This window comes from Carettochelys insculpta, chromosome 2 (genome assembly GCF_033958435.1).
Source record: "Carettochelys insculpta isolate YL-2023 chromosome 2, ASM3395843v1, whole genome shotgun sequence".
Classification (NCBI taxonomy): domain Eukaryota; kingdom Metazoa; phylum Chordata; order Testudines; family Carettochelyidae; genus Carettochelys; species Carettochelys insculpta.
In genome coordinates, this window is record NC_134138.1 from 89832899 (window position 1) to 89857164 (window position 24266).

Sequence of the window (24266 nt, forward strand, 5' to 3'; positions counted from 1 at the left end):
TGTGTACATATATAAGAATATGTAGTCTAAATAGTATTTTGATGAATTCTGAGCATGCATGTACAATTCCCCAATTTTCAAACAATAAGTTCCTTATATAGATTAACCCATTAAAGGCAACAACCTTTAAACACAATGAACACAATAAAATCAAAACAATGCAATCTCTGGCCGTGTTCCTCGAATCTCAGCCTAAATCTGTGTCACAAAGCCAATGGCAGAACATTAATCCTGTCAATTTTCTTTATGTCAGGTTTTCTAATTATTCTGCTTTAACCAAACTGTAAATTCAAGGCCTCTTCTTTGAACGTGGATCAGTCAGGTCATCTTAAATAAACTCCAGCCCTTCAATAAAAAAGATCTTTTGTAGATTTAAAACCTGCAGAGTAGGAACTAGAAGAACACATGACCTAACACTGAAAATGTGTCCATCCTGGAAGACAGCTGGAGAAACAGAAGGATGACACAAAGTACTAAGGAAGAAAAACACAAAGAAATGAGTTAAGTGATTTCCCTTTCTATTCTGACACATTTTGAAATGAATAAAATATCAGTAAATTGGAAAATGAATAATGCATGAAGATAACTACTATAATGAATACAATAATAGACTAATACTATATTAGAAAAAGTCAACTCTGGAGCACTCAATTTTAATAAAATAAACTTTTCATAGTAACTTCCACTCTGAGCAATGGGAGCAGAATCAGTGAATGTGCTACATCAATTACACGTGGTTTTTTTTGTTTCTATTTGTTTTTTGAGGACTTTCTAGCCAATGACATCACATGGGGAAAAATAAACCAGATGTCTTTACCTCAAAGTTGACTTATAGAAGCCATAGTAACTGGAATCTTGCTTCTGTTATTTCATATTTGGATTCTCAGTTTAAAAACACTGAAATTACAATGTGGTCTCATAGGACTGACAGCTTTAAAACATTAAATTTAACCTCAATGCCACAAAGGAGGAAGAAATCATCCTTTCACTCTCAATCTTTCAAAGATAGATCTTTTTAATCTTAGCCCTCACCTACACAAAGGATCCAAGTTCAATTTTATAAACTATGTATCCACACCCCAGTGCTCAGCAGGTCGATTTTAAGGGGGCTCTAATGTCAACTTTTGTAATGCTGACTTCCCCCTGCAGTAACCTGAGAGGTCAAATTTGCAAAGTTGAACTATACAGGTGGAGACTGTAGCATATTAAGATTGATTTTATTAGCCTTTAAACAATCCCACAATGCCCCTCGAGGTGCCCTTCCCCATCATTGCTCCACCCCTGCTGCTCTCGGGTGCGCACGAAGTAGGAAACAGGAACTCCAATCATTTTCTTATGATCAGAATGTCAATCGCATCTGACCACTTTAGGCAGCCCAAGCATGGAGCCATCAGGAGATTCAGGGACTCAGTTCAGCTGGCAGGCTAGCCCCTGCCCTACCACACCACATGGTGGCTTGACTGTGAGGACCGGACAGCAGCACATGAGAGAGTGGAGCGGCATGTCCTGCACAGGATTCTTCCTTGCACAGGATACAGAAGGAGAGGCAGAGATACATTTTTTCTGCACTTCATATTTGTACACAGCAGCCTCCTTCCCCCACAAGCCCCATGCATTCAGGGGTGTACCCACCACCTCACCACATGGCAAATACCACCCCCCCCCAGCACCATGTGGCTGGTGGTTCAGCCCCAACTCCATTACACGACATGGAGGCTAGGCTGTAGGGGTGATGTTCAAGGAGAGGCCAAGAAACTTCTTTTCTGCAGTTCAAATTTCAATCGGGCAGCCCACCTCCCCCACAGTACCATGCAGTTCAGGGTCTAGCCCCCACCCAACCATACCATGTGGCTAGTCCATGCCCCACCACACTACGTGCCAGCAACAAAGATCTTTGGGGGCTGTTAATAGGCATGGGGCTGGCGCCAGTAGCATCTATGTGGGCTGGCCCCTCTGTCTCCAGAAGACAGAGAGCACCATGTTTACAGGCGCTTTAGCCCCTGCCAGCAGAACAGTCTCCTGTCTGCTGCATTTTTTCGGGGGCAGGAAGAGGAACCGCTCCCTGATATGCTGCCTGGCCTTGAGAAAGGTGTCCTTTCACCAGGAGAAAACTGAAGTACTTGTTTACATGGCATGCTCAGCTGAAGTGAAGATGCCGTAATATGTGGGATTGACAACACTCATACATTTCACTTTCCTCAACTTTACTATCCTCTGCTACTTCCTCAACTTTGCCAGTCTGCTGTGCTCCTGCCAGATTGGCACCTAGTCAGCTCCGATGGCGGCAATCATCAAAGCATCCCGATTCAGGATTGGGCTTTGGAAAAATGGAGGTTTGTTTTCAACGGCAGGGGAAAATAAGGGAAATGCACTCTATGATGATGACATCCCATACCCACAACCACTTGTGGCACATTTTTTCCCACAACACTGACAAAAAACCCAAAGTGCAACACGGCTATAAGAAGTGGGGGATAGGTGCCCACAATGCAATGCTCCAACAGTCAAACTTGGGCATTGTAGTGGGGACACACTACCTCAACTTTGTCAACTGGTGTGGACACACAACTTTGACTTTATAAAAATCTAGTGGTATAAAGTCAACTTAAATACATTTTACTTTATTTCCTACTGTAGACATACCCTCAGATTCACTGCATAAATATGGGCTACAGAAGTCTTCAAGTTAGTATAAAATGAAATTTCTCAGAAAAAAACAAATTAAGAAATGAGGATCTATTTCCTAAAACTTAATGCTGTCTGTTAGCAGTTAATGGCCATTGCCCTTAGGGTTACCCACCCCCACCAAGGATTGTCCTGTGGTCTCCAGGAATTAAAGCTCTATCTTTAATTACAGATTATGTCGTATGATGAAACCTCCAGGAACATGTAAGCCCTATCTTAATGTAAGAGAGAATGCAGTTTTGTTGCAAATTTTACTGCAGCTTGAAGCTCTCTCATCTGGCACCGTCAGGACCTGATCAGTGCTGGATGAAAGAATTTGCTGGACGACGGGAGGTCAATATTTTCTAGAACATTACCAACACTTCCACTGCTTACTGGGCCCTCAAAATTATAAATTATAGCTAAATAACAGCACAGAACACTGAGAGCCAGAAGTGGTGGCTGTAAACAAATTTTATGGGACCATGGGAAACTTGACCACACCCATGCCAAGTGGTCATCCAGCCAATGAAAACATGCTGAATTACAGATGTTGCCGAATGAGAGTGTTCTGGATTATGGAGGTTCAAGCTGTACTTCAAAGGCCAAATTCCAGGTTTATTATTTATCTTCCTCCAAAGGTTTTTATCTAACTTTGGTATTAATAGTACTATCTCACTTGATGGCATAACACAAATTCTTCATGAATAACCTTAAAACTCTAGTACATGAAAATCTGCATATACAGGTTGAACCTCTCTAATCCGTAGCTCTCATCCAGCAACATCCGTAATCCAGCATGCTTTTAGTTAGCTGGACGACCACTTATCATGGGTGTGGCCAAGTTTCCCGTGGCCCCACAAAATTTGTTTACAGCCACCAGTCCTGGTTCTCAGTGTCCTGTGCTGTTATTTAGCTGTAATGTACCCCTAAAATGTCTTCTAAGAGCCCAGTAAGCAGCAGAAGTGTTGGCAATGTGCTAGACAATATTTTCCTGCTGTGGTCTGGCAAATTTTCTTGGCACTGGTCAGGCCCCAACGTGCTGGATGAGAGAGGTTCAACCTGTATTTAACATGCGTGTACATAATTGACCTAATAAATGTTCACAAGGTTAGACTGCTGCTCTAAAAAGTCCTGTTACTGAAATAATTTATACTTATATCTGGTTATATCAACAACAGAAGAAATAAACAAGAGCTTCCTTTTGTTATATGAATAAAGATGCATTACAATATCATTGTATATTAACCATATTAAGGCAGTAACAAATGGATAAGGCTATGATTTAGCCACAGAAGTCATGGAATATGTGACTTCCAATGACCTCAATGACTTCCTTTCATTATGCATAAGCTCTCCTTGTGACACAGGAAGTGTGTGTAAAAGTAAGTGGGAAAATTTCAGATCTGTGCCTAGCCTAAGCAGAAGAGCTGCAGGTTGCTCAACATTTATTTAGGTGTTTTAAAATTGTATTTACGAGCTTAATTTTTAGTCAATATTTCAAAAATACCTTACACGGTCAGAACAGAAGTTATTACTTCCAAATGAAGTATACAACTCAAAGAAATGTGCAGGCTATGGAATACAAGCACTTTAATAACTTGTCAAAATTCATTTCAGCACATGGAACTAAAACTGTGCCCTTTTTGTTCTTTTATCCCACTTTAAGAGGAGTTCTGTGTAATACTGCGCCAACATTTCCTTGCATGTGCCAATCACTTAAGACAGTGGTTCTTAACCTGTGGATGCATGCAGAATGCCCTTTTGGGGGGTGCGAGACATGGCAGATTGTTTTTTAGAAGGTAAATCATCAAAAACACAAGTTAAGCACAGGCACGTATCTGCAACTACTTTGTTTCATCAGCCCTATGTATTTATGAGCATTATACATTTTAATAACAAAACTATTTTACATATATTTAATATACATTTAAAAGTGGCCCCCCCATCTACATTTTTGATTTTTGATAAGGGGAGTGAGAACATATTTGATTTTTGATAAGGGATGTGAGAACATATTTTGAGAACCAAAGGGGCGCAGGCTCCAGTAAAGATTAAGAACCACTGACTTAGGAGGAACAGTAAATTTTTATTTAAAATAACTTAAATCCTTCTCCAAAGTACTCAGGCAGGAGTACTATAACAAAGTTAAGAATGTGTATTTTTCCCCCAATATTCTTATTCATTGCTTTTTAATGTTGACAGGTATGCCTCCTTGATATGAAATTTTACTTCATTTTATTACTTGTAGAGTCGTTACTACTAAAACATTATTAGGTACCCCGCAGATGATTTTCTTATGTAACAGTTACATCCTCGTCTTACTTACATAGGTTGTTATGTTACTAAATGTTGACTTTCTAATACTCTATAGTGTATTTACAGTTTTGAACAGATGATTTTTTCCCTACAAAACTCTTGTTTAAATGAAACTGTCTGGATTATGTGTGATAGCAATAAAAATGATTATGCAAAATTGACTCTGGTATATTTTGAATAAAATATTCTGGCAACAAATGAATAGCTTTCACTTCTGTTTTCATTTGTTAGCCCTGCAAACAACACAGACATGAATGTGATACAGGATGAACCTCTCTAGTCCGGCATGCTATCGTCTGGCAACATATGTGGTCTGCCATGATTGCAGTTAGCTGGGTGATCGCTTGACATGAGTGTGACCAAGTTTCCCATGGTCCCATAAAGATTGTTTACAGCCACCAGTCCTGGCTCTCTGTTTTCTGTGCTGTTATTTAGCGCTATGTTACCTCTCTATGCCTTCTAAGAGCCCAGTAAGCAGCAAAAGTGCTGGTAATGTGCTAGAAAAAACTGACCTCCCACCATCCAGCAAATGCTCTCATCCAGAACTGTTCAGGTCCCAAAGGTACAGGACGAGAAAGATTCAACCTATTCTTTGTACTAAGTTGTGGCAGTTCAGTGTAAGAAAGATCTGTTCTCTTTCTCCATTTATCACATAGCAAACGCTCAAGTTACCCGGGGGTTGTGTTCCAACAACCCCCACCTAATTCAAATTTTCATTACAAGTCAAAGGGAGTCCCTGGGCTTGCAGGAGCTAGGAAACTGACCAGCCCAGCAGGGCTGGTTAGTTTCCTGGCTCCCAGAGCAGCAGGGATCCAGGAGCCAAGGGGTCAGTGCCGGTCAGTTTCCCAGATCCTGTAAGCAGCAGGTAGACAGCAACCAAGCGGCAGTCTGGTTCCCAGTCCCCGCTGCTTGCGGGACCCAGGAAACTGACCAGTTCATGGCTGGTCAGTTTCCTGGTTCCTGCCAGTGCAGGGCAGCTGGAAACCAGGCTGCTGCTTGGTTCCCAGGTCCCCACCACATAGAGGAGATGGGGAACTGACCAGCCACGTGCTGGTTAGTTTCCTGGGTCCCACAAGTGGCAGGGAACTGGGAAGCAGGCAGCAGTCTGGCTCCCAGTTTCCCTCCCCTTGAAAATCTGGAAAACTGACCAGGGCAGCAGCCTTGGTCAGTTTCCTGGCTCCAAGGAGTGGAAGAGAGCGGGGAGCCAGGCTGTCCCTGATTGCTGACTCCCCTCCCAGCTCTACAAGTGGAAGGAAGCCAGAAACCAGGCTGCTGCCTGGTTCCCAAGTCCCCACCACTCTGCGGACTGGGAAACCACTCCTGTCAGGGGCAGCAGCCAAGAATCGGGATGCTGCCCCTGACAGGAGCCATTTCCCCGCTCCAGTCAGGGACGGCAGCCTAACTGTCAGCTGCCGCCCCAAAAGGAGCGGTTTCTTGGTCCTTGGAATGGTGCTCCTGCCAGGGCCGGCAGTCACATTTAACCCAAGATATGTGCATGGATTTACATCCTTGGAATAACTAAACTGCAATTTTTTCCACAATCAGGTAGTTGCCTTATTTCTCTCTCTCCACTTCTCTAAAACATTGATCATCCTTAGTTTTTTGAGCATTAACAACTGAACTCTGATTCTTGTTAGTTGGTGCGACACTAGCCTCAGCAAAAAGGCATCCTGAAATGAATGTGTCAGGGCAAAAATATAATTTACTAGCTATTATTAAGCTACAGCTAAACAAAATTATCCTGCATTAGTTCTCAATGTTTTAGAGCTAAAACATAAAAAAACAAAATACAACTCACAAAAGTCACAAAAAAAGCCATGCAAGATGTTAAATCATAGCACATTTAACTCTTAATCTCTGTACTGTATTACAGCTTACTTGTTTCTATTTAAAATAGTTTCTTCCAAATTCCATGTACTCATACAAGTTCAGGACAGAAGACAGATTTCTGATAACATTTTTGGTTGCACAACTTTTTCTTTAAAACAGATGAGTTAATGAATAAGCAAAAAAAAGTGTGCATGTAACAATTAAATTTTAATATACCCCACAGTTTGCTGAAGAATGTCTCTAAATCTGTGCTGACAACAAGCAGTTCAACAGTACAGAATCTTCAGACTAGACTACAGAAAGAGGTGTACAGAAAAGAATAATAAATAAATGGATTTTATTTACTGTGTTCTTTGATGGCTCCCAAGCGGTATCTACCTTGCCCACATCTTGCATGTCTTGAAGCTGGCGAAGCTGTGACAAAGTATGATGCCTCAGGGCCTCATGTAGGGGAGTATCCCCATCTTTATCCTGAATATCCAGTTTAGCACCTGCACGGACTAAGAGCTGAAAGAGAAATAATCTTATTTACCTAACACACGGAAAACCACCAGTATTAACAGAAGAAAACGCATTGAAAAATCAGTTCTTTTAAGCTGCCATAAAGGGCTTGAAAATGATAAAGAAATTCTGATTACTTACTTCATGGTAATTAACTGAGACATGTCCCTACTCCAAATGCATACCATGCACCTGACAACGGAAGACTTTTCATTAGCAATGTCAGTTGGTCTGGACTGGTAACCTCTACCTCTGAACTGAGGGCACAAGCGGCCACAAAGACCAACTGCCTCTCTCACTTCTTCAGTACTACAAATCAGTTGAGAAGGAAGGAAGGAAGGAATCTGAGGCAGAAGAAAAGGAGGCTGGGTAACGGAATACACATAGGGATCATACATCTCACACTCCAGTAACCATAAGAAAAGTAACCCGAACTTCTGCTTGTAGTGATTGGCCCCAGCATATATTGCACTTGAGGTGATTCACAAGCGGTATTCATTGATGAGAAGGATAACCTGCTGTGCTGGATGTATAGAATGTGTTGGCTGGAGGCATCTACTGACAAAGCTTGTATTGAGTACAACATCTAATAAAAGGTACACAGAGAGGCCTATATAGCCACTTTACAGACTTCTAGAAGGGGGACACTCAAAAGAGAATCTACTGAGGAGTCACTGTCAGTTCACAGGAAAAGCAGGATGCAACATGAAAACCATTTAGAGGGTCTTTGTGAGGAGACAGCTTCCTATCTATTCAATATAACAGATTTAGAAGTCTCAGATTTCCTGAAGGGTCTGTCTTCTAAACAGTGAGTGTTCAAAGAACAAGTCTTCCTGTCTTCTCCAGTGGCATAAAGTTGTGGGCAGGAAACAGGTAGGTTTCTGATTTAAGTGGAATCTGGAGAGAGTCCTTGAAGTGAACATAAGAGTGCAGCCTGAAAGCAATCTTGTCCTTATAAAAAACTGTGTAGGACTGCTGTAAGGGCCCCCAAGAATCACCTATCTTCTAGTGGACTGCAGTCACAAAGGCTATCTTCATAGACAGATGAAGAAATGAGGAGGTGGCTAAAAAGTCAAATGAAGGATTTGTGAGTGCTGACAATCTAAGACCAAGATTCCAAGTCAGTGCAAATTTCAGTACCTGAACACAGGTTCTGGCAAGGCCTTTCAAAAATGTCACAGGAAATTGAGAGGTGACTGGTCTGTGTTACCCATTGTGGTATCAGTTCAGATGCCAGGGAAGCAGAGGGTGCAGGCATGGGCAATGGATAATGCTAATGAAAAATCTTGCAGTCTCAGGCAGTATCTATGTTACTAGCTACAGACATGACTCACAGCTAGCATACAAACACTCATGCTCGCTCAACAAGAACTCAGAGCATGTGTATATGAAGTGGGAATCATACCTCGCCTGTGGTGTACACATATAGCACACATGTGCCTTGAGTGGAATATACTTAAGGACAATCACTTGAAAATGTACTTTTTTATTGTAATTTACACAGAGTATTCAAATTTCATTCTCTATTTTCCCAGGCTTTGTCCTCCAATTCAAATTATGGTTATTATATTCTATTGCTCTTTATTTTATGTCAGCAGGCACTTGATTTCAATCTGTACTTTGATGGGGAGCTGGGACAAAAACTATGCCAGAAGAACCACGTCAGGCTTTTTTGAAGACTTGAGAAATACCTTGAGAAATATCTTACAAGTAAACAGCATTACTTCAGCATTAATATCAGATATAAATGAAGGCTAACAAGGTAACTCTCTAAATGGTTTCTATAATAATTTCCAGTTACTTCTTCACGATGCCTATCTTTACACTGTAAGACAGCTATAATGACTCCAAATCAACAAAGTAATTAAGCATGTGTATACGTCTATCCTTATTCAACAAAACACTTCAGCAATAGCTTAAAAGTTGAGGGTATGCTTAAACCCCATCAAAGGCAGTGAGAAAGCATCATCTTGAAGGTGCTTAAGTGTTTTGCTGAATAGAAAGGGACAGATGAATCAGTCCCTCTATGAGTAAAGAATATCATTATATCCTCCACTGGGGCTTAAAAAGCTCACTTGCCATGAGCAAACAGAATTTTCTTAGTGAATGTGTAGCCTAAAGCTATCAGTCTCTACAGAATATAAAGTTTCATTTACATTTCTTTGTAACAGTTTTTAATGGAGACATAAACATACATTAGGCTGATATATATAACACACATTTCCAAGTAACTACAAATAAAGTTAAACTTTAAGAAATGATGAAAATAATGAAGTTATCCCGTATCATTAAAAACTTATATGTGCACTGTACATTATAAAACAAATGCTGAAGAACTGAATAATTAACCTGTCTCCTACCAATACTTATAAATTCTTCACTCTTACAGAAATGAAATTGCGAGCCACTACGCTTGTGAAAATAAGTGTCAAACAGGAGTTGATGCAGCACTACTATCACTAATGAACAGATTACAACACCAGTGCGAAAAGCCAAGAGTTAGTTTTAACACTGCTATGAAAAATCTTTTGATAGGAGTTCGAATGTGAAAACATTAACTTCAAACTTCTGACGGTTAGCAAAGCCATGTAGCAGCAGACAAAAAGACCCAAAAAGCAGAGACACGAGGAGGAGCAAGAGAAACAAATCTCCCCTCCAGCAGCCAGAATACTCTTTGAGAAGGGTAACCACTGAGAATGCCTCCCACATCCCTACCTCACAAGACCAGAAGGGACGAGAGGAAATAAGACACCAGACAAATAAAGCTCCCCCTCTACCTTTCAGGGAGGGATTTGAGACAAATTCCCTCAGGCACCTGCTAGCCAGAAGGTGATATAAAAGACTGCTCTTCCTGTTCCCAAAGCAAAGTCCAGGGACAGCAGCTAGGTAAAAACAATTAGCACCTTCCGTTTTACTTAGCAAATTATGTAAGATAGGCTTCTCAATGGGTTACATCTATCTCACCAAGTGGGCTCCATCTTACTTTCCTTGTATTATTTCCAAGTAGCTAGTGACTGGTATGTGTTCAAGATACTGTTCTTAGGGGCAGGGAGAGGTGTAGGAGGAGAAAGCGAGGGGACAGGACCTGCAAGTTCCCACTGTAGAAGTTTCTCTTTAGTGCCCATTGGGGGCTGTTCTTCCTCCTTGCAGAATGCAAAGCAGCCCTCTATGCCGCCAAACATCTTGAAAACTGCATTGATATCAGGGCAACCATGCAAACCCAAAATCCCTACTCAACAGCTTGAGCTACCCTTTCCCACAAGAGCGTGGCTCTTAAAAAAGCCACACTATCTTTAACTGCTACTTGATCAATGCATGAGGCTACAGTTTTGGAAGGAACCCAGGAGGAATTAATATTTTTGATTTATGGGAGGCAATATATTCTTTGTATGGCTGTGTAAGTTATTTTAAGATTTTTAGTTAATCCATCTTTGAGGTGTGGATGCTCTGCAAGGGTTCCATTTCAACATTCTTGGACATAAGCACTCCAATCTGATACACCACATACTACTAGTTCTTCAACATACCTATTCTTCTGCTCATGTTAGGTTAGCATTGTGCCCACAAGGTAGCATGCCAGCTCTAAAAGGGCACAGAGGCTCACCAAATATAAATTTAGAATGCAAGTGGCATTGATTCTATGAAAAATATTCTTCGGGTGGTAAGAAGTTCCAGATATAGGGCTATATCATATGCTTCACTGCAATGGGATCATATCTGTCAACACTCGTGGGTAAGAAAATGTTTTCTAATCATGATAAATACAAGAACGAGCAAGACAAACAAAATTTACCACTGGTCATAAGATATCTTTAAGTGTGGGGGGAAAAAAAAAAGAAAAATGAAAAAAGCTAGTTTGTTAAGCTAGGTTACAGGAATGATGGAGAAGCTCACATTTATTAAGAGACCTTTGCACCTCTGTGTTTATCTTACTGATACACTATGGATGTTTATGGTCCAAAAATGGTAACCCGTATAAATGTGATATCTGGACATCTTAGTCTGAAATTTGGTGCAGTATATTAGACAATTACCTGCCTAATTAAAAATTTCCACGACAGTTTCAACTGCAAAAATGTATTTTTCCTACCTGTCCTAAATTAGCATTGCATTTCTCCCAGGAAGTCACAGCATTTCAGTAAAGTCTGAAAGATAATTATCTTATATGCTAAATATCAGCCTTCTAAATAGATTTCAATAATGACAGAAGCTCTGCATCATTCACCCTGGGCAGTAGTGACATTTTCCTAAACAGGTGCCATCATCTCAACAAGTAGTTTTGGACGGATACAAACACGATTTTAAAGACAACCTTCCAACTATCATCTGCGTTGGAATAACTGCAGTGTTTTCCTTTAAATCAAAACAAATATTTTGGAAAAGCTCCAGGGCCTCTACTGCAACTCACAGATGCAGAGCAAAAACTGTACCTATTCATTCAGAACACTAAACAGCTGTGACATTGACAAGAATCAGGGCACAGTCTTGGGAGAAGGTGCAGTACAGATATTTCTCATCCTGGCCAATAGGCTTAACCGTCTAGTCTAGGAGGTGTTGGTTAAATTTTCAAACTCCTGGTTATTGCTACGCTGTTACTGTATACTACCCAGGCCTGATTTCGAAATTAAGTCTCTGCTTGTGGCTGTAACTGTGTTTGCACTGCATTGTCAGGAAAATAAAAAAAAAAAAAACATTAACAAATGGCAAGCACAAAATGGTAGATATTTACTATGCACACAAAACTGTGCCCCAGCATGATGCAATCAAGCTTGAATTTACTTCTTTGGCTATTAGAAGAAAAATTTTGATTGAGAACATTAATCTGAATAATTTCATCATCATTCAATTGGATCTGTGCTCTAAACAAGCTGTGACAGTAATTTTTCCACTCTTTTGTTTTCATTTTACCTAACACAGAAATGCTAGCTGTGAAAAATCACAGACTGGAAATCTGGCAATGGGTCCCATCTGACCGCATTACTACAGAAACCTAACGTCTGAAAGTGACACTCAACCTATAGAGGACTGTTTAAAAGGTCAGAGACACAAACCTACCATCTTAAATATAAGCCAGTGTTGGTGACATGCTTTCTTGCTTTTATTTTTAAATGGCTTTATGGAAAATCATTTGCAATTTATATACTAGTTGCGCCAAGAGACCAAAGTATGAACTGGACTCCCATTGTGGAAGTTACTATACATCAGAGTCCCGCATAGACAGAAAAGTCTATCCACAGACAGATATGATCTGCAGATCCACAAGTATCTACTCCCAAGAGATAGTGAGGCCAACAGAGAGGAGCGTTACCCTGTGACGCCCAAGAGTCAGTGCCCCGCACCAGCAGCTCCTCCTGGAAATGCAGCTGCACTTCTCCTAGCCCTGCTAGCGCCTATTCTGAGTCATACAGCCTCGCTGGCGGCAGGCCTGGGAGCAGTGCGGCTGTGCTGCTAGGGAGCTGCTGTTGTGGGGCACTGGCTCACAGACATGACAGCATAATGCTCCTCCCTGCTTTTCTTTTCTATCTGTGCACAGCTCTACACACAAGCCCTGTCCTGGCAGAGATGGCAGTGGTTGCATGCATTGGTTTAAAGGAGGGATTCTGTGTTTAAGGTAATGGAAGAAAGCACTGAGACTGTGTGAGAGAAGAATGAAGAGCAAGAACATCCAATAACTCAAAGGGTAGCAAACAGCATGACAGAGAAAAGACATGCTCATATTACATAAAATGCTTCACAAATATACTTATTTAATCAACAAGTTTCCTGTAGGCAGTGTGAAGCAGGTGGAGCTTGAAAAGAGATCCAAATGACGAAGCAGTAGTAAGCTGTGAACCAGCCCTGGCAGAGTGTTTATGAGGAGGGTAGAAGGTTGCCAGCATGCATGTATAGAACATGAGAGTAAACATGGTTGTGGATGAGCCAATTAAATGCCACCTCTAGCAAAGTAGATGTGGTGAGGACAGAAGAACCATCAACAGTGAATAAGTACACAAAGGCAAAAGTATGTAAAGTCTGAGAGACCATAATCGTAAGTTTGAACTTGATGGATTTTGAGAGAGAAGGTGGTGAAAAAAACTACAAGAAGCTATTCTTAAAAACTGCATTTTGAGAAAACTGGAGAGAAATGATGCAAATGGCAAAGTGGCCAAAGAAATGGCAATTCCCAGAATCAAGGCAGGAGATAGGAACACGGATAGAAGTGGAGAGAAAGAAGAATTTCGATCTGTTCTGCTAGTCATGAAAAGAAGTTAATGCTTTTCAGCATCCAAGCAAGCACCTCTAAACTCTAAATGAGAGACAAAGGTATAACTGACAACAAATGTATCTTTCAAACTTCCTGCCTCACAATAGCCGCATCTACACGTGCATGCTACTTCGAAGTAGCGGCGCCAACTTCGAAATTGCGCCCGTCACGGCTACACGTGTTGGGTGCTATTTCAAAGTTAACTTCGACGTTAGGTGGCAAGACGTCGAAGTCGCTAACCCCACGAGGGGATGGGAATAGCGGCCTACTTCGACGTTCAACGTCGAAGTAGGGAACGTGTAGACGATCCGCGTCCCGCAACATCGAAATAGCGGGGTCCGCCATGGCGGCCATCAGCTGAGGGGTTGAGAGATGCTCTCTCTCCAGCCCCTGCGGGGCTCTATGGTCACCGTGTGCAGCAGCCCTTAGCCCAGGGCTTCTGGCTGCTGCTGCTGCGGATCCATGCTGCATGCACAGGGTCTGCAACTAGTTGTCGGCTCTGTGTATCTTGTGCTGTTTAGTGCAAGTGCATCTGGGAGGGGCCCTTTAAGGGAGCGGCTTGCTGTTGAGTCCGCCCTGTGACCCTGTCTGCAGCTGTTCCTGGCACCCTTATTTCGATGTGTGTTACTTTGGCGTGTAGACGTTCCCTCGCAGTGCCTATTTCGATGTGGTGCTGCCCAACGTCGACGTTGCCAGCCCTGGAGGACGTGTAGACGCTATTTATTTCGATGTTGCTACATCGAAATAAGCTATTTCGATGTAGCGTGCACGTGTAGACGTAGCCAATGTGTGTTTCTTGATTGATTGACACTAGAAATTATTTCTCAAATAAAAAGATCAATTAAAACAACACAAAGCATTTGTCACCATAAGAGAATAAGTAGATGGGATATTTCCTCCATCACTTAAGTATGCACAGTAATTTTAAATGAGTTGATCTAAATTCAGGATACATCTTTAATTAAGCTTAAAGGCTAAAATAAGTGGTTATCCTAGTATAAATAATACTCATGAATGCTATCCTCTCAATGATCATAGTCCTGGGGTCTGCAGCCTGCGGCTCTTTAATGACTTATTTGTGGCTCCCAATGCTACAATTGCAAAGTAATAAGAAAAAAGAAAAACCCCTCCTTATTATTTTCAATAAATGGTGAACGTCTAAGAGCCCAACAATGAAAAACTCATATCTAAAAAGCAAACGATATGTGATCTCAAAACACTGGATAACTCCCCTAGCATCCCCTAGAAAGAGAGAAGATTCAGGAGTGGAAGTCAGGAAGATGATGACACACACACGTAAAGTGTGAAGAAACAGAACATGTAAAATGTTTGCGAATGTCCTGAGTAAACATGTAACACATTACAAAGCACTGTGTGCACTGTTCTTAAAATAAGAGGTTACAAAAAATATGGTTGCACGTTATTTATTAAGAACAGTCTTGTATTCACATGCATTGCAGCACTTGAATTATTGAGTTTTTTACCAAACTGGAAAAAATGGCTCTTCTTATTTTGGTTGCTGGATACAGGCACACTGCAAAGAATAAAGCTAACTCATGTGATTACTACAAACAGCTTACCCTAACTATTTGTGTGTGCTGTCTTTCAACGGCAAGGTGCAATGCAGTTTGTTGATTTACATTTTGGATATCCAGGTTAGCATTGCCCTGAAAAAAAAAAAAAAAAAAAAAAAAAGAGAGAGATGTTCAGAACATCAGATTTCAACAGTAAATCTAAATGTAATGTAGGTAGAGCATACAATAAGATTCTGACTAGGATAACTCTTTGATTTGGGAGCATAATAGAAAAAAAATTACAGGGTCATTTTTCTAGAGCCTTCAGCTTCTACTTAGGCACTCATATGAAGTGTCTAGCTTTCAGAGGTGTTCAACATCTACCAGCAACTACAGATGCCTGAACAGGAAATTACTTTGAAAATAATGGTCGCAATTTTAAGCACAGAGAACTTTTGAAAATGTGTACCTAGATGTTTAATTTATGGGATTAATTTAAGTAACGTATAACCAGTCTTCAGCCTTTCAATCTGAATGCCAAGAACCTCACAATTACTGAGAGAATAAATGGGAGATGGTTGAAAGCATCCCTTAAAAGATTTTTAAATTGTAACTAAAAGTAACTACAATTAGTGAATCCTTAAATTATAAATAAATAGGTCATTCTCAACCATCTTGTTTAATAGACTCAACATTCCTATCCTTCAACTGTATATTCATGGTGCTCTTGAACTGCCTCTGGGATTGTCCAATTGAACTGTGAAGGAGGGAAGATAAATCATTGCTAGTTACTGTATGATTTTTTTTCTTTTAATTACTGCACAGTTTCCAAATTTCTTACTCTCAATGATTAAATTTGTTTGGAAAAGTAATGCAGCAATTTCATCTCTCTGCATCTTTTACACTTAAGCAAATATAATAGTGATCCAAAGGGCAAACTCAGCACACAGCACAGGGAATGCAGCCCAATGCTATCCTAGTTGGTTTGGCAGGCATCTACTTCACTAAGGTTAATCAAAGACATGTGACATGTTTCAATCCTTACCTGATGCACCAAGAGTTCAGCAACTTCCACGTGATTATTGAGTGCTGCCAAATGTAAGGCAGTGTAGCCGTCATCCTTCTTCTCATCCACAATCCACGGCCGGGGTAGCTTGGACAGCAATACACGCATTGCACTGAAATAAAAATAGAAGTGTTACAGAAACATGAGCAGAAAAGTGTTGGATAACAAGTGGACTACTATACTGAATCATATATATTTTACATAAATATCACAGCTATAAACAAGTCAGTTACTAAGTTCAATCAGCAAATTATAGAAATGTATAAAAAGTATATTAAGAGCTTTAAACATAAAAATTCCAAATTAAGCTGCTTGACTTAAAAGATAAACTACAACAAATAGCAAGAAAATGCATTCTTTAAACATCTGAACAGTTATGGAACCAGGTTAATTTTCCTATGCAGGATTAAAAAGAAAACTGCAATTACATTGAAAATATTAGTATCTTATTTCACCTAGTAACAAATAAGCAAGTTGCACTGCAATATACCACTTTAAAGTTTAAAATGTTAAAGACATGGAGTAGGCTCATTATGACTAAGAAAAGGACAATGAGTGTCTCTCAATTAGTATTCTAACTTCTAAAATAAAGTGGGGAACTACCCATACAAGTACACAAACAACTGAAATTGTAGACTGACTATTAATACAACAGATATATTTTCATAATAATCAGACTAGTGGTCTATCTACACCAATACCCTCAGTTATGGTAGACAGTACTAAATAGAAGATGGTGAAGAAATTCATGGCAGTTTAAGGAGGTTCAAGTTTGAGACAGTATAGCAGTGTCCTTTTAAATGTACTTTCTATTTGACAATTCTCGACCAGACTCCAGGCAGTTCCAATGCACAGATGTCACCATAGACTGAACTAATCAGGTTCGTATTTGAAGGAGACATACTTTACTGTCAAAAACAACAAGAAGTCCTGTGACACATTATAGACTAACAGATATTTTGGAGCATAAGCTTTTGTGGGCAAAGACCCACTTCCTCAGATGCAGGAAACATACAGTGCCACGGGACTTCTTGTTGTTTTTGAAGATAGTGTAACTCAGCTACCTCTCTGATACTTTACTGTGATTATTCTAACCCCACTAATGGTATTTGAAACTAACATAACTAAGCTATAGTAATAGTATTCCCATAATGAGTGTTTTTAGAGGCAATGTATCTAGAAGTGATAACTTTGAACCTGAAGCTGCACTGCAATGAGGGAGGACAGTTCAACAGTATGGAATATCATTTGTTCTCTCTATCAGATTTCTGGCCCATATCAACCTCTTCTGGAATCACAAAACTTTAGGACTGGAAGAGACCTTGAGAGGTCATTTAGTCCAGTCCCCTGCACACATCCCTGATGTGTGTCTAACCTGCCCTTAAAAATATCCAGTAATGGAGATTCCAGAACCGCCCTGGGTAATTTTTAGCAGTGGTTAACCACCCTGACAGAATGATTTTCCTAATGTCCAATCCAACCCCCTCTTGCTACAATATAAACCCATTGCTTTTTTTTCCTATCCTCAGAGATTAAAGAGAATAATTTTTCCCCCATATTGCTGCAACAACCTTTTATGTACTTGAAAACTGTTATTGTTTCTGTTGTTATGATTAGAATCTTTCTTGCTGCTCATGTATTGCTATCATTCCACCAGACTGACACTGCATAGCTTTCCCCTCTTAACTTGCAGGATGCAGTGATTGCACAAAGTGATGCAGCTAAGTGTCAGCACTTTGTCAACACTTTTTTAAAAATTAAGGTAGTGAGTAAAACTAATCTTAGGGTTTGGGTTTTTTTTAAACTTAGGACACACTGAGCTCTACAGTCAGATGTTTGTTTGTGTGCACATATGCACAGGCAGCTGGCACCGCAGACCTTAAGCAAATCGCCCAATGATCTCTTAAGGTGCAAAGTTGCTTGGCCAAATTTATTGATAAAGGCCTAGCAGAATCTACAAGGATACTAAGACATGTATACCTGTGACAATGGACCCAGCTCAGTTAGTGGTGGGAAATTCCACTGCCACTCAAGCTCGCCAAAGATACTCTCTCTGAGATATATCTTTATGTCCTCAGATAAACAAGTTGGCTACATCTACATTAGAGGGTTTTGTCGACAAAACCCATGGAACATCCACACTAAAAATCTGTTCTGTCGACATAATGTCAACAGAACTTGGAACTTTAGTCAACAGCCTTCTGCCTCTCCCCCATGAGGCAGAACGCCTTTTTCAAGAGACTATCAATAAAAAAAGCCATGTGGACACTGGGGGGGGGAGGGGAGAGGCCCTCTATTAACAGACATGGCTTCTGGTCACCGGGCAGCTGTCTGCTATGCTTCCAGTTGGACGTTCTGTCAAGAGAGTGGCTGGGCAGTCTGGCTGGCAGAGTGGATTGACGGAGCCATCTGCTTTCATGTGTGGCTGCGATCTGTTGACAGAAGTTGTGTTGAAAGATCTCTTCCAATAGCAGCTTCTGTCAACAGATCACTTTAGTGTAGACATAGCCGTTACGTATTGCTATATGAACTTATCTTTTAGGCTGAATCAGTGTGTTTCTGTTATCCATAGGGAATGTTTCTGTACCATCCTTGACATCAGGGTGTTCTGATACCACTTGATATTGGGTTGTATTTGCAGGAGTATTCTGTACTTAGAACTTCTTAGGAAAGCCTATTTCTACAACACTCGTCCTGTTCTTGCCAGACAAAGCAGGCCCTGCCTCATACTAGGCTTCTGATATATGTCTCAGGTTCTCTTTCAACTACTTTCTCCTGCTTTTTGCCTTTTTAGCAGGAAAGGTATTTGGTCCATCACCTCAGAAATACTGTTTCCTGGCCATTTTGCTTTTCCCATTCCCTAATTCTACCTGGCCTTTCTTGATAAGCCTCTCCTTTTTTTAGGGGCTGGAGTGATTCTCACTTCCAGTTTGGCTAGCCCATGCTAGAGGAAGAGAGAAGCAAGTATGTACCTCATCCAGCTCCCAAACTCAAACCTTGAGCCTTCTCCTAATCCCAGCTATCTGGTGATCACATAAGTAAGCAAGTATCAGTAGGGACTGAGACTTATTCCTATATAAAAGGAGCATGAGTATACAGGTCAACTGTAGTTTAGTTTTTATTCAGGATACTTCATGGTATGCTACGGATTGAACCTCTCTAGTCCAACCACTTATCATGGTTGTGGCCAAGTTTCCCTGAGGTCCCATGAAGTTCTGGCTCTCTGTATCCTGTGCTCTTATTTAGCTGTATTTTACCCTAACTGTCTTCTAACAGCCCAATAAGCAGTGGAAGTGTTGGTAATGCTGCTAGAGAACACTGACCACCGCCCCCCCCGCCAATAGCCTAGCAAATTCTCTCGTTCTGTACCCATCAGGTCACAAGGGTGCCAGGTTACAGAGATTGAAGCTGTAGTAAGAGTATTGTAACTCTTTAAGAAGTATTATTGAACAGACTTCACTACATCATCTGTATATATGTAGCTCATATTTTGTCTGAAATACAGCAGTGCAATTACACTTGGTCATGAAACCCTCATGCCTAAGGAAACTCCAATTAGTATATAATTTTGCAGTCTATATCCTCACACACAGGCATCCACAAGCACATCAATCCTGTCTTCTGCTTTATATATTGGCTTCATAAGGAAGGAAGTACAGGTAACTCAGAGCCCTGGACCCAACATACCTAAAAGACTATCTAAAACAACATCATGGTTGACAACTCTTCGGGTCCAAGATAACTTTTTACAGTAAAGTCAATCTGTTTGAGAGATGGGTTCTCTGAAAGGCAAGTCCAAGATAGCGGAACATATTTTTACAGGCAATAGGGACTTTCACAATCCTCACTACTCCCTCCTCCACTCTACCCTACTCTTCACACTTCAACCATGCCTTCTTCAACAAAACACACAAGTATGTGCTGTAACCACCATGCAACCCCTTCCCCAACTCCTCACACAATGTTTTCCAGGGACTGAATTAGACAACACAAATCACATTGCCTAATGAACAGCTGAAAGGTGCTCAGACGCTATAGCAATGAGAATGCTAAAAGAACCTATGGAGAATTAAAGAACAGTCATGTGGTTAGTAAAGACTAACAAAACGATTTATTAGATGTTGAGCTTTTGTAGGATAGTCATTTATTCAGATCTGGAAATCCAGAATTTACCCTTTATCTTTATTCTTCCCTCCTACTCATATCCTACTCCCAATAAAGAACAAGTAAGTATCTTTGTTGGACCTTCTCCAGCCCAGCTTCATTTTCCTGCACCTGCTTAGCCCCGTAACTGTAACTGTTGCAGCAGAGAGCCCTTCCCAATAGCAACAAGCAAATCTGCAAGACTCCCATTAGTTAATTCAACTGCCACTAAGCAGCAGCATAGAAACAAGAGGTGTTTGAAATCACAGCAAGACAGTCTGACGCTGACATACACTTTGCAAATGATCTTTAAACCACAAAGGCTAGGTGCCATACTTTTCTTCAAATTCTGCACAAATTATTGTATTGGGTCATCACGCTCCCCAGGAAATGTTTAAACGAGCTACTGTTGAGAACACTTTTTAAGCTCTGTGGTACAGTTGCTGAATCTAACAGCACAACATGCCATATGAAAATAATATTAAATTTGGAAGCAACTGATTCTCCTTATGAATAATAATAGTCGTTCAAGATGTGTCCCCTTAGGAGTGCTCCCCTGTAGGTATTTGTGTCCGTGCACTGCCGACCAAGTTTTAGTAGCAGTAATTGTCTCTCCCCCCTCATTAGGATTTCATGGGCAAACTTTCTTCAGTTCTTTCTCTGCCATGGAGTTTACGATGAGAACTCTGAAGTACAGTGAAGGAAACTGTAGAGTACCTTAGAGGGGTGTATCTTAAAGAACCTTTTTTACTGCACAAGATGAATTATTTATTATTCAAGTAGTGATGTCTGAGTGCTCCAGCGTAGGCCACTCCCAGGCCATGTCCCCCACAGGAGGCTGGGCCTTCAGAGTTGGGTCTTTTATGGATAATAATACTTGTGAGATGCATGCAGATCCCCAAATAGCTGCTCCACATATTTCTGATATGGGGACCACCCTTGAACAAGGTGACCAATGAAGAAATCAATCTTGTAAAGTGGTAAGAATTCAAATGGAGGTACTACATAGAGAATCTGTTAACAGTTTGATACAGTTCAAGACCCTTTCAGAAAGTCTCTGAGCTGAAACTGTTCTGCTGTTAGGCCCATCTGCAAGGGAGAAGAAGAATGTAGGACATTTCCTGGAAGACTTTGTCCTGTGCAAATAAAAAGCCAAGTCTCTCCTTATGTGAAGCGTAGGCAGAATGGCCTTCCTATGACCTTGGTGAAGTCTGGGATTAAAGATTAGCGAATGAAAGAGTTGATCAATGTGAAAAGCAAGAATCATACTAGAGATAAACTTTAGGTGTAGTATGACCGTGAATTCGTCAGGAAAGAATACTGTAACATAGGGGACATGTGCCATCAGAGCCAGTCTCTTCCTCACCCCTCTTGCTGATGTGATAGTGATCAGACGCTGTCTTCATTGAAAGGCGAGTTAATGAACACGAGGTTCAACAGGTTTGATTATATTTAGGTTCCACTGTGGGGTAGGATATCTGGATTGGGGAGGCAGGTTCTCTATGCCTTTAAAAGCACCTCTTTGCAGTTGGGTGTGACGAAAGTGAATACCCTTCTACCTGTTGGTTAAAAGCCTCTGAACTCAGGGCATCATGTTTATTAACTTGCCTTTCAATGAAGACAGAAATTTTGACTCCTGATTTCTTAAGAATCAGCTAACAGTCTAAGTGTCAGAGGGGTAGCCGTGAGTCTGGATCTGCAAAAGCAATGAGGGATCCTGTGGCACCTTATATACTAACAATGTATGAGCATACACTTTCGTGGGCATCTGACGAAGCAGGTCTTTGCCCACAAAGGCTTATGCTCATACATTTCTGCTAGTCTATAAGGTGCCACAGGACCCCTCGTTGCTCTACCAGTCTAAGACTATTGGTAGAGGGGCCATATTCAGCGTAATTCTTGCGGAATGGCACCCACATCTGAAGTCTGTCCATTTCTGTAGGTCAGTATGATAGACAGCAGCTTTGCTTGGGTGATTCCCAAGAAGCTGCACCGCTCTAAACCAACTGGAAGGCCCCACACTGATGCCAGAAAGATGGCTAACTCAGAGAGAGCTGAAAAGTTCAGAGCGACCCTCGAGGAGAATCTGTGCAGCAACCCTGGGGGTGCCGATGTGACATCCAGGTGGCAGCATCTGAGGGATACAATGTACAACACGGCCTTGTCGGTGTTTGGAAGAAGAGCTAGAAACACAAATGACTGGTTCGAAGCTAACTCTGATGAGATGATTCCAGCCATCAAAAAAAAGTGCGCTGCGCTCCTGGAGTACAAACATTCGCCAAGCCAGAATACCCTGCAAGCGCTCAGAGCAGCCAGAAAAATAGTACAGCAGACGGCCAGGCCCTGTGCCAACAACTACTGGCTCGAGCTATGCAGCAGCATCCAGACCAGTGCTGACTTTGGTAACCTCAGGGGAATGTACAAGAGCATCAAGAAGGCATTAGGACCCACCCAGAACAAGATGGCACCTCTGAAATCCAAATCTGGTGAAGTCACCACTGACAAAGCCAAACAGATGGAGTGCTGGGTTGAGCGCTACTCTGAGCTGTACTCACGCGAGAACATTGTGGTCAACTCAGCCCTCGATGCCACTGAACTCCTACCAGTAATGGACGAACTGGACCAGGAACCAACTGTGGATGAACTGAAGAAAGCCATCGACAACACTGCAGTAGGAAAGCCCCCGGGCCAGGATGGTATACCACCAGAGGTAATCAAGTGTGCCACAGACACTCTCCTGGAACCCCTACATGAGCTACTGTGCCTGTGCTGGAGAGAGGGAGAGGTTCCACAGGACATGTGCAACATTAACCTCATAATCTTGTATAAGAACAAAGGAGACAGAAGCGACTGCAACAATTACCATGGAATCTCCCTCCTAAGCATCACTGGTAAACTGTTCGCTCGTGTCATCCTCGGCAGACTCCAGAAGATTGCTGAGAGGGTGTACCCCGAATCGCAGTGCGGATTCCGCGCAGAGAGGTCTACTGTCGACATGGTCTTCTCTCTGAGGCAGCTGCAGGAGAAATGCAGGGAGCAGAGGAAGCCACTCTATATTGCCTTCATCAACCTAACCAAGGCCTTCAACCAAGGCGCATCCTTGGAATATCGTGGAAGGACAGAGTGTCCAACACTACTGTCCTTGAGCAAGCTGGAATCCCAACTATGCACACCCTCCTCAGGCAGCAGTGGCTCCGCTGGTTTGGCCACGTCCACAGGATGAATGATGGAAGGATCCCAAAAGACATCCTGTATGGCAAGCTAGCCTCTGGCAAAAGACCTCCCGGACGCCCCCAGCTGCGCTACAAAGATGTTTGCAAGAGAGACCTCAGGGAAGTAGACATCAAGCCAGAAAGCTGGGAGGAGCTGGCAGACGATAGCAGCAGATGGAAGCAGGAACTATACAAGGGCCTTCAGAAGGGTGAGTTGAGGATCAGACAGCTAGCAAAGGAGAAACGAGCCCACAGAAAGCACAGCAACGACCTGCCAGACACCCATTACATATGCAACAGATGCAGCAAGGACTGTCACTCTCGTGTGGGTCTTCACAGTCACAGCCGATGCTGCAAACGAGGATGCCAAACGGAACTACGAAGGGCACGATCCATAGTCTACGTAGACTGAAGGATGCTACTATTACCACTTGCTGCTGTGAAATAACACTTCATGTACTTCCTTAGAGCAGAACATTTCTATGTGGTGGAACCATAAAGAAGCCAGGTTTTGATCCATAATAGCCACAGAATGAGATGCAGAGTGTGTTCCTCATTCTGCAAGGAGTAAGGAGCATACTGAGTTATTGGATGACACCATGCCAGTTGTGACAAGTAATGTCTATTGTCCAGATGGGAGCAATCAGCATGAAGACTGCTATCTCTTTCATTTTCAACAAGACCTTCAGAAACAGAGGGAAAAGGGGAAGGCATAAAAAAAGGCCTTTGTCCTATGAGAAGAGAAGTGTGTCCCCATGAGAGCTGGCCAATGT

The 24266-nt window shown here is 41.7% G+C and overlaps 1 protein-coding gene across 3 annotated transcripts in view; it reads right to left on the bottom strand.

Moving 5' to 3' along the window:
- MIB1 (MIB E3 ubiquitin protein ligase 1) overlaps window positions 1–24266 on the bottom strand; it is a 101723-nt gene that overhangs the window by 22845 nt on the left and 54612 nt on the right. For all 3 annotated transcript variants that reach the window (XM_074987339.1, XM_074987341.1, XM_074987340.1), the window contains exons 13-15: window positions 16118–16250; window positions 15139–15225; window positions 7159–7320 (exon numbers count right to left, since the gene is read on the bottom strand). In XM_074987339.1, the coding sequence (XP_074843440.1) occupies window positions 7159–7320; window positions 15139–15225; window positions 16118–16250 (382 nt within the window). The remainder of the gene's footprint in view (window positions 1–7158; window positions 7321–15138; window positions 15226–16117; window positions 16251–24266) is intronic.